At 46.4% G+C, this 11,736-nt stretch overlaps 1 protein-coding gene across 2 annotated transcripts in view; it reads right to left on the reverse strand.

The window, feature by feature from the left end:
• Window positions 1–11,497, reverse strand: part of LRCH1 (leucine rich repeats and calponin homology domain containing 1) — a 204,805-nt gene extending 193,308 nt beyond the window's left edge. For both annotated transcript variants that reach the window (XM_066586152.1, XM_066586142.1), the window contains exon 1: window positions 11,160–11,497. In XM_066586152.1, the coding sequence (XP_066442249.1) occupies window positions 11,160–11,415 (256 nt within the window). In that variant the 5' untranslated portion in view covers window positions 11,416–11,497. The remainder of the gene's footprint in view (window positions 1–11,159) is intronic.
• Between the last annotated feature and the right edge of the window lie 239 nt (window positions 11,498–11,736).

Here is an 11,736-nt window from a genome sequence, read left to right on the forward strand (position 1 = left end):
AAAAAAAGTTTATTCTCCCATAATGAGCGACGTTTCGACCAGCGATTGGCTCTAAAGACCAAATCGCTGGTCGAAACGTCGTTCATTATGGGAGAATAAACTTTTTTTTGGATCATTTGCACCTACTGATGCTGCCACCTCTACTTTATGAATGCTGGTAGTGGCACTCAGTATTGGGAGCTGACAGGAGCCCAGCGCAGGAAAAAAATCAGCTGTGGATTCACTACTGATTTTGAGTCAAAGCCCGCAACAATGCCAAAATGTAGTATAATGCAATACTATGTTATTGCATTGTACTATATGAGCAATCAGATGATCACATGTTCAAGTCACCTATGAGGACCAAAAAATGTAAAAAATGATTTTTAAAACGTTTTATTAATTATTAGAAAAGAAATAAGCTAATAAAAGTTTACCCCCTCTCCTTTCCATATTTCTAATTTAAAAAAAAGAAAAAACTAACAAACCAAAAGCATATTTGGTGCACCACTGTGCTCTTAAAACTCTGATCAATCAAATGAATGCATTATTTGACCAAGATGGTGAATGTCATCAGAAAAATACATATAAAGACATATAAAACACCACAATTGTGGTTTCTTCACCACACTGTCTCCAAGAAAAAAAAATTTATATAAAGCGATGGTACCAATAGAAACTACAGGACGGTTCATAAAAAATGAGCCCTCGCACAACTATGTTCACAGAAGATGGCGGTAGAAAACTTTTTTTTAAAGTAGTACGGCAAAAAATAAATAAATCTATTAATTAGATATTGTAATCGTACTGACCCACAGAATTAAGTTTTCATGTCCTTTTCAGTCCACTTAGAAATTTTAAAAAGTTTTTGCAGTACATTATATGGTACATTAAATAGTAACATTGAAAAATACAACTCGTCCCGCAAAAAAGCCTACAGTCTTCTACGTCAATGGATAAAAGTGTGAGGAAAAAACACAAGAATAAAAAAAAGTTTTGATGGCTCACCAATGAGCAGAGCCATGTAAGGCCCCTGCACACAGGCGGAAAATCTGCAGTTGGATTTCCCGCAGAATTTCCGCCCGTGCCTGCTGCTATAGGATTGCATTAGTTAATGCAATTAACGATTGTCGCGATTTGTCCACATGAAAACACGCGCGGAAAACAAATCGCGGCATGTTCTATTTCTGTGCGGGTCTCGCAGAGGCGTAACGTCAGTAGTGACGGGCCAGCTGGGAGGCAGCCGGCACATAGTAGAGGAGACGGGGGTGCCGGGAGCGGGTGAGCCGCAGGTCTCTGCAGGGGCACGGGTCCGCATCTCGCTGCGGGAATTCTTGCAACAGAATCTGACCCGGACGTCTGCAGGGGGCCTTATTCTGTGTTGGTTCGTTCTCTACCAATAATATAGGACAGGTAAAGTAGCAAAACACATACAGCGCCTCAAGGACCTATTTTTTAAATAAGCAGTCAGTGTATATAATCATACTCCTAATCACATGATTAGACCTACTAATGCTCATGTTATGACTCCTTGAATTAGTGTGTCTATACTTGAGCTACCTTGTACTGCGGATACTAGGAAGAGTTATAACTGAGGTTAGACGTGTTGCAGTGTAATACGGACTGACAGTTTACACAAGTGACTTACAAGGCTGATCTTGTGATGCTAAACAGTGCAAAGGTTTCATCCCGGGACGGACATCAGTACTGCAGACGCAGGCAAGAACAAGCTTTTACATCAGAAGAAACTGTTAGCTACTTTTCTACAGACTAAATACAGTCCGGTTTACTCCATAACAATTAAAGGGCATCTGTCTATAGAGTAGACTCTTTAGATTAGGACATTAATACCTTAAAGGGGTTGTCCAGTTGTAAACTGTTGATGGCCTATCCACAGATTGGTGACAGTGTGCTGCCAGGGACTCCTGACGATTAGCTGTTCGCTGGACCAGTATGCTCTGAGCTGATTTCTACAGGAAGCAAACCACTCTGTTACCACTGCAGTGGCCAGGCTTGGTATTGCAGAGAAAAGTTTTCATTGAAGTGAATGAGAACTTTGCCTGTAATACCATGCCTAGCCACTACAGTCGGAACGGAGCCGTTTGCTTCCTGTAGAAATCAGTCCAGTGCATGAGAGCATCGAGCCATTTAAAACTTAATCAGAGGCAGTCCTTAGTGGCGTACCCCCACCAATCTGCTATCTTCCAGGTAGGCCATTAATAGTTTACAACTGGACAACCCCTTTAAAGCAAACCGTTGGCCCCACTACAAAATTATTCCAGGAACTAGGGGGAGGGGATGAGGGAGAAATATTACCAGGCGTCGTCCTTTTTCACCATTCTGCCAGTGATCTGCTGGTTCCCGGGCCCCTCTTTGGTCTCCAAAGATGGCTGCTCACACGAGCTTTGCTAGCCAATTCAAAAACAGCATGAAGTATCTCAAATTATTGATGCACAGTGTGAAGTGGATAGTCGAGGAAGCACTGCGGCCATACTAACCGAGACAGAAGCAGAGTCTGGGAATCAGCAGATCCACGGTTGAATGGACCCCCTTTCTTCATAGAAAAGTGCTGTCAGTCAACATGCTACGGGCGGGGAGAGGCCGTCGCGGTCCGGCCACGAGACTCGGGGCTCTGTTTTTGATTCAAACTGCAAAGAATGTCTTTTTCTGAAAAGTTGGGCGTTTCAGAATAAAACCTACATTGGGCAATGGGCATACCTGTCCCAGGTTCATGCTGCCCGTGGTTTGGGCAGCATGAACCTGATGACAGAATCCCTTGAAAGGGAACCTGTCACTTCCTATAAGGAACATAAACAAAGTTATAGTGCTTACAGAAAAGGTCCTGCTGAGTCTGTGGGTGCAAATTTTATACCTACCCAGCTCCCTGTTCTTGCCATGTCACCCGAGGAAGTTGGTGTGTGGTCAGTCAGTATGACTTTTTTCATTTAGTCCGTGCGCGGACACTTTCCTATTCTCTGTAGCAGTGCATGCACACGGACTGAATGAAAAGGGCCATGCTTATAGATGGAGCATCGACTTCTGGGGTGAGAGCGTAGGAGGGAGGAGCCCAAAAAGTATAAAAGTTACACCCCTGGACTCAGTGGAACCTACCCTATAACCACTATAACTTAGTTTACAGTGCTTATAGGAGGTGACAGGCCTTTATGGCAGGGCTCACAAGAGCGTGCTAGTATAGTGTATTATACAAGCATGTTCAGCCCACGGTATACGCTGTACCAATCTCCCATAGGGGACCATGTTACCACTGACATGAATTTCACAAAATATGTGCGCAAGAAAAATCGCAGCATGTTCCATCTTGGCGCTTATTACGCGCGCGCACACCAATATAGTATATGGCGATGGGCAGCATGCAGCCAGTATGTAATGTCATTGCATACTGACTGCGTACCACATACGTATATCTCGCAGCCTGCACACTGCTAGATACTGTTATGCGAGCCCGACCAAAGGCAATGAATGCTAGAGTCTAGGATGCTGTGTGGCGATCATCGGTCTGTGTTGCCAAAATTCCCCCCCCCCCCCCCCCCCCAAAAAGAAAAACTAAGAAAAACAAATATGATACATCATTTAAAGAGCCATTTGATGTTTGTTCCCGGCTAAGGCCGCCTGCAGACGGCCAGGTCGGATCCTGCTGTGAGAATTCTCACGGTAGGATCCGACCCGTGCCTCTGCGAGACCCGCACAGAAATAGAACGTTTCGCGATGTTTTCACGCTGACAAATCGCGGCTGTGTGCACAGGATCGCATTATCTAATGCAATCCTGTAGCAGCGGGCACAGGCAGAAATTCTGTGGGAAATCCCGCCGCGGAATTTTCACCTGTCTGCAGGAGGCCTAAGGCCGGGCTCACACGTATGCTCAGTGCGTATTACCTGCACCGTTTTTGCGCACTTAATAGGTAATAGCAAAATCCCATAAACTGTAATGTTGCTGCTTACACAAGCCGCCCCAAAAAAGTTATAGCAAGCTCTATTATACGTGCATATATCCCAAGTTGGTGTATGGGGATTGGCGGCACACACCAAGTATCCATGTCATTGCGTTCTTGCTGCATGCTCGCACGTGACAGATAGAGGCAACACGCCATCAAATACGTTCGGCCTGAGAGCGCTGAGCGAGAAGCTGTATACTCTACTTCGATACATTTTAATAGATTGTATCACTCTCAGGCTTCATTCACACGGACGATGTGGTTTTTTTTACGCGGCTATAAAGTGGCCGTCTGAATAAATGCATTGGTCATGATTTTCGGCCAATGGCTCTATTGATTCATTAGAAGTATTTATGCTGGCCGAAGGAATTCCGGGTTGCGGCGTCTATACGCCACACCCGGCCGTGTGAATGGGAGAGAAGACGCAAGATTTAGCGGCGACTTATTACGGCTTTTGCTCGCTCATGCGTTTTTCTGCTGTGATGCGGCTGGACGAATGAGGCCTAATGACAACTTTGACATCCTGGTTCTATTGAGGCCGGGCTCACATGACCGTGTCGGTATAGCGTATTCTGCCCGCGGGTCTTGCATGTGCAATACGCTGTACCAATCTGGCATGACTTGTGCAAAGTACGCGCACAAGAAAAATAGCAGCATGTTCTATCTTGGCGTGTATTACAAGCGCATACATGCCAAGCTAGTACACGGTTAGGTCATTGTGTTCTTGCTGCGTGCCGGGCTTGTGCCTCTCGCTTGCGGCACGCCGCGAATCACGGTGCTGTGAGCCCAGACTAATAGCGACACAAATACTGCAAAAGCAGAATTCTATGCATCATCGTGGACACTTGTCTGGATCTCGTGTAACAAAGTAGTCAAAATCCCTGAAATAGAATGAATGAGTTATTTTCTGCTAGCGGGGCAATTGTGGGGCAATGTGTAACATAATTCACAGACCCAGCAGCTGACCTCCAGACCACAAAAAAGGCAAGATATCAACTTTATTTGCCTTGTCTTCTAAAAATACCTCCAATCCGGGGCAGCGGGATTAGTAATCTGGGTGAGACGACGTCCAGTACTGCTTACATCTAATGTTTCCTGCTCAATAGTCTTACAAGCAGCACAACAAGAAGTTGGCGAAAACAACAAAACCACAAAAAGTCGTAAACATCTATAATAAAAAAGCAAAACCCTGCATCGCATGCTCGTTAATTAAAAGCGTCATCGATCACGTTTTCATTAGAAGAGACGAGATCAAGGAAATGTGGACTGATCATGGAAATCCAGGAATATTAAGTCTTAATGCATACAGATGGAAGAAAGGAAAGGCCCAGCGAGCGAGAGGATGAACCAGACAGGTTGCTTTATACTGTACACAGCACTAACCACACTGCAAGGAAGTACTCATACCTGCTGATATGGGCAGGATACCCGCGGGCGCCGGCTGCACACTTATGCCCACTGTAAGCACTTTATTTGTCCGTGTTGGAATAGGCCGTTTCATTGAGGTCGGGCTCACCAACCGTGCTGGTCGAGTGGATTTTGCACACGGAATATGCTGCACCAATCTCCCATAGGTGGCCATGTTGGCGCTCACACGAATTGCGCAAGAATAGTGCATTCGAAAAAAATTGCAGCATGCTCTATCTTGAGGTGTATTATGAATGTATACGTGAGCAGCCGCGGCTCCATTGGAGACAATGCATGCATTCCCTATCGTGCACGCATGTCCTATCTTTACAGGCACACACCTGTAAAACACAGACATGTGAACACACCATAAGGAATGCATTGTTTCTAATGGAAGCGTGTGAAGCCACCTTTAGGCCGGAAAATGAACTGACCCCATTATAGTCAATAGGGGTCCGTTCAGTGCAGAAAAATGAAACTTTCTAATGGTGATGGGAACGAGCCTTAATGCATTTTTGGAAGGGGGCGTAGCTACAGGGATGGGGGAGGGGGGGGGGGGGGAAACCAGTGAAAGAAGTCATCCCTGGACACACCAGTGTTATACATGGCACATGGTAATTGTTAGAGATTTAGCATTGAATCCCAAGGACTTCAGCTTACGCCTATGGACGGCTAGTTGACCATTCTGGTCATGTACTTCTCACGTGAGACGAAGAAAAACAGATCAACCATTTTTGCAGGAGGCGAATTGGACATACAGATGCTGCATTTTCAGCCAGAGGCTCAATGAAGATATTGATTTTGTATTCTCAGTCTAGTGGTTAAAGATATCGGAAATCATTGTGCCCGTGTTGATCTGTAGGTTGTGTTGTCCAGGAGCAGAGATAGCATTTTAGTGGAACTGTATGGTATCAATTTTTAATGAAAAACGGAAACAGCAGTGTAATAAAAATGCTCTCTGCTACATGCAATATATTCCAACAAAGATACTCAGGGACAGGCAAAAGTCTGGACACACCCATTCAGCTGGTCTACTAATGAGAAAATCTACTTACAATGTGTGGAAGTATTAATTGGGAGTAAGCTTGCATTTTTTCGTGGAGGAGTTTTTGGCGGCCATATTGAATTCAGCTCATGTTTTTCAAGTGGGAAGAGGGCCATGTCATATTTCAGTTTGGGCTAGAATTTACTCAGAAACACACTGGAAGTGTCAGTTTTGCCCTATTTTTACTTGTTTATGAGCTAAGCAAGGGCAAAAATGGTAAATCGTGTCTCACATCCAGGCCTTTGTTTAATTGATGGATCACTCAACGGTGAGAAGTACTTCCAGATGTTACAGGACACCACGTTCCCATCTGTGATTAATGGGAACAGCAAGTTCCCATGTTCCATTCAGGCGAGCGCTGTTTTGGCGCTGCTCTAGTGCTGAAAAGATCGCATGAACGGGCTACTTCAAGATCCCTGAAGCAGCCCGTTCACACGATCCGAGGTGCATCCTACGTGCTTTCAAGGCCTATAGGAGGCTATAGAAAGCACGCAGCAAAGATAGGACATGTCCTAGCTTTGTGCGCAGCTCGGAGACGACGTGCGGGTTTGCACTCGCATGTACTATCTTTGTATGGTGTGCTGATTCAGCGCATCTAACAATAATCCATGTGAGCGCTTCTATAGGAAGCTATTAAGATCCAGTAGGTAACCTGCCGATTTCAGTGTGGAATTTACCGCGGCTTGCGTTGCACCATGCGGCCCATTGCGTCCTGCGTGAAAGGTCCGTAAGGGTACATTCACACATAGCGGAAACGGTGTGGGCTTACTGCAGCGGAAAGTCCACACCAAAATCCACTTGAAAGCTTTGCCCAAATTCACACCATTTGATGCGAATCTTGCTGCGGCTTTTCCCCCGCTATATGCGAGCGAACCCTCAATGTGCCAAACTAATTACATTCCAGACACTTTTCTCCTCCCATCATGTGACCATCCATGGTGGTGCAACATCCTACACACTAAGTGGTGCAGCTGCCCTGACAACCATACCATGCACTATACTGCCTGGGCATGATACAGTTGCCACAGCAATGGGAAAATTAAAGCGCAGGTATACTTTAAAAGGTTCATCTTCCACTTGCACGTACCCCGATTTCAGTCACATCAGACTCCCACGGAGTAAGTTCAGACCCCCCTGCTTAATTCTGCACTCGGCATTCTGTGCCATCCACTCTTCTGCATTGCAGACTATACTGGCACAGAATGGGTTCTACTACTGTGCCACTGGCCAACACATAAAACAATTACTGTTTACATGCTGAACTCCTATTTGCATGCAGATTATGATGAAACGACTTGTACATTATGTCACTGGCATGGCAGACTGCAGAGATGTCACTAAACAAGTTCCAGAGCGCACTGGAATAACAAGTATTAATGCCGGCATCAGCCAGGCTTATCTGTACCGCATCCCTTCATGTCAGACGCCTCGTTACTATGTGTACAGCATATAATTATATGGAATGCCATAAATCAGAAACTCTGATGTGTCTCCACCTATAGATAATGTATAGTATGCATGCCATTACATAAAACACATATTAACAAGGTTCTGTCATCGCACAAACCCAACAAGAAAGCTAATGGCTACACTTGTAAAAATGAACATATAGTAACATAATAACATAGTAACATTGTAGATAAGGCTAAAAAAAGACAACCATTCAGTCTGTTATTGTGCAATGTTGATCAGAGGAAGCCAACAAAAAAAAAACGAGGTAGAAGCTAATTTGCCTCATTTTAGGGAAAAAAATTAATTCCCGGCTCCAATCTGGCAATCGGAATAATCCTGGATCACCGACCTTGCTGGAGTAATCAGGGGTATAATATGTAATATTGTAACTGGAGATGAGCGAGTATACTCGCTAAGGCACATTACTCGAGCGAGTAGTGCCTTAGCCGAGTATCTCCCCGCTCGTCTCTAAAGATTCGGGGGCCGGCGCGGGTGACAGGTGAGGAGCAGGGGGAAGAGAGGGAGAGAGAGATCTCCCCTCCGTTCCTCCCCGCTCTCCCCTGCCGGCCCCCGAATCTTTAGAGCCGAGCGGGGAGATACTCGGCTAAGGCACTACTCGCTCGAATAATGTGCCTTAGCGAGTATACTCGCTCATCTCTAGTTGTAATGCTCAAGAAAGGCGTCCCGGCCCCTCTCGGCCCTTTAACACATGACGCAGCACAGATACGTTTTTAACTGCGGAATGTGTTTTGCAGAACTTTTTTTTTTTTCGGCGGAATTTCATCTCCTGTATGTTAGAAATCCGCAACGACAAAAAAAGCTTTTCCGCTGCGGAATTTAATCTTGCGGTTTTGAAGTAAAGACTTGCGGATTTTAACAGGTGCGGAATTCACGTTCCATAGGGATAATAATGGGATGCATTCATTTTCGCACGGAGTAATTCCGAACCGCGTGAAAGGTCACTGTCCGCCATGGCCAACCACCTATTGCAAGGCCAATCCTGCTGATGCTCACGGGGCATCTACATATTAGGGGCCCCATAATACATGGAGTCCACCAAAGTCAATGGGTGACATTATAATATACGGCCATGCCAGGTTCGCCAGCGCTCCGCTATAACTGCGGGCTCATGTCCACGATAGTTATTGTTACCACGTATCATGCACATTTTTGTGGAACGAACTATGCTTTTTTTGCACGTGCATCACTGTACTTTATTGTACTTTTTTGAGCCTGTAGCAAACAAAGACGCACTGATTGAAATGGCTAATTCGTCTAATGAGTTGCTGATATGTTCTTTTTTTCCAGCAGAATTACACAGCTTATTACGCATTTCATTGTGTGCGCATTTGCGCACCCCCTTTGGGGATCTTGGATGCGCAAGCGGGCAGAAAAGTAGGGCATGCTGCGGGTGTAAATACAGATCCGTCATAAGGACAAGTCGCAGATAATATATGCAGCTAGATGGGGTGAGAAATGAGTCTTCACCCAGCTGTATAACAGTAGAGGGCGCTCCAGATGTGACTGCATCTGTTTTATATAGAGCAGCTGCAGACACAACTGTTCTGTGTATGAAGAAGGCTCTTAGATATCCTTTATTTTTTCTAATGCTGTTCCATCATCACTGTATGCTTTACTGCCCTCCCTGCTAATATGCCACCCCGTCCCCGAGCGCTGCGAAGGGAAGCTGTTCTATGCTGCAGACGGCTTCTTCCCTTCAAAGTACGCTCCCTTGCTGTTTGACCTGATGCACTAACATGAGTTTTAAGTACATTGGACTTTAACACATAGTAGCATACACCCAATGCACTGAGGGACCGTTAGTGTATCAGGTCAGGCGGCGAGCGAGTGTTCTGTGAAAAGAAGAAGCCGTCTGCAGTATAGAATGGCTTCACTTCACAGCACCCGGGAAAAGGGCAGCATATTAGCAGGGAGGGCAGTAAAGCATACAGTGATGAAGGGACAGTATTAAAGAAGACAAAGGATATCTAAGAGCCTTCTTCATACACCGTTATACACAACAGAACAGTTGTGTCTGCAGCTGCTCTATATAAAACAGACGCAGTCACATCTGGAGCGCCCTCTACTGTTCTCAGCCCCATCTAGCTGCATAGCAGAAGGGGGTTTTTCTTAAGAAAAATTTTTACAGAACAGGCTGCTAAAATTTATTACAAAAATACTTAGAATTGCCTATTCTGCACATTTAACCCTTTCCAATCCAATTTGTATCCTGGTTTTCCTAGGGGGCTCACTTTTTTTGCCATTATACAACGGTGCTATCTGCTGGCTAAAGCCAGTACTGCATGCGGTGACACGTTGGATAGGCTCCGACAGCGGAGAGGCTGGCAATATACAGGAAGAGAACCCCGACGGACGTCTTCCAACATCGAAGCTGTACAGCCTTAAATCATAATGTCTTCAGACGTCAGACAGTGGATTGGAAAGGGTTAAAAAAATTGCGGATACTCGTTAACTCGAGTGATTTTTGCTCGTCCTTAATTGTAAACACGTGCAGCGACCAAACGATCCGCAATAAGTCGTTCGACTCAATTATCAGATCTTTTATGCAGACCTAAAAAAAAGTCATCGTTTGTCTGCGGGAAATCCTTTTGTGTAAACAGGCGTCATAACGATTTGCGGACTAGAACGGAGCGCAGAAGGGTTGGCCAGAGGCAACGGTAAGTACGGCAACTGACCAATTACTGTTCAGCGTAAGCGCAAGCCAAGTGAATGATGTGCGAGCGCTACGCCACCGCTTGTCGCACGGTCGTTCCAATTTATCCCGCAGCGTTGCGCCTCCTTCACAAGAGCGGATTTACTTATGGGTCTTTGCGGAACGAATGATGCTTTTTTTTCTTGTGCGCATCGGCGTATTTTACCGAACTTTTTGTCCCCGCGAGGCATATTAATTTGCGCATGGCAAACAAAGATGCCCCGATTGGAATGGCTAATTAGTCGTGACGACGTCCGGATCTGTTCTTTAGTCTAATTTCACATGGGTGCGATATCGGACCGCGATCACACTCACCAACGTGCGATGTTCCCACAGAGGCGAGACGGTTTTTATGTTAAAATCGCCTTGCATCACTTCGAGGAAATCGCTTTTAGCCACCGCCGCGGTGGATCACCCTGCAGCGCCAAAGTTAATTCAGTCATCCATATGAAGAATTGGGACTAGATCTATTAAAGGGGGCTTCCACCTTCGCCACGACTAACGGTGGGCTCCCTCCTCCATGGTCAGCAGGCTGAGCACATCACAAGGCTGCAGACTGAATACTAATGGAGCCCCTCCTCAGGGGTCACTGCTGCCTGCATTGCTTACCTGCCTGCACGGTGTCGGACAGGTCGGGGTTCCCCGAGGTCTTGGGGAATTCCTTCAGCTTCCTGGCACTGAGGGTGAGGATGCCAGAGTTGGCCGCCTCCTCCAGGGCTCTCTCCAGTCCTCGGTTGACGGGCAGGTTGAGGCTGAAGTTGGTGGCTCCAGTGCCAGCGCTGTGGTGCTGCGGCGGCGGGTACTGGAGTAAGGCGCCGACGGGCAGGCTGGGGAACGGCTGGCACTCGCTGGCCAGCGTCGCCATCTTCCCTCCCGCTGCTGCGGCTCGGCTCTCCGTCCTTCCAGTATGGACGAGGCAGGAGAGTCAGGCAGCTGCAGCTCTTTCCTGTAGGTTTCCTGCCTTGTGCTGTGTGGAAGTGAAGAGGGCGCATGTCCTCCCCCTGCCGTACATCCTGAGGTACCGGCACTTCTTCCTGCCTCAACTTCTCCTCACAACTCCCTCATGGAGCAGGATGGGGTCCTCATAGTCTATACATGGCGGTGCCAGAAGTCATGGGACGGGCTGCTGCTGCCCTGATGGCCGCCTCAAAGGGAAAATACATTTACTTCAGATTTTATGAGGAGA

The sequence above is a fragment of the Eleutherodactylus coqui genome, chromosome 1 (assembly GCF_035609145.1).
Source record: "Eleutherodactylus coqui strain aEleCoq1 chromosome 1, aEleCoq1.hap1, whole genome shotgun sequence".
In the NCBI taxonomy this organism is placed as follows: domain Eukaryota; kingdom Metazoa; phylum Chordata; class Amphibia; order Anura; family Eleutherodactylidae; genus Eleutherodactylus; species Eleutherodactylus coqui.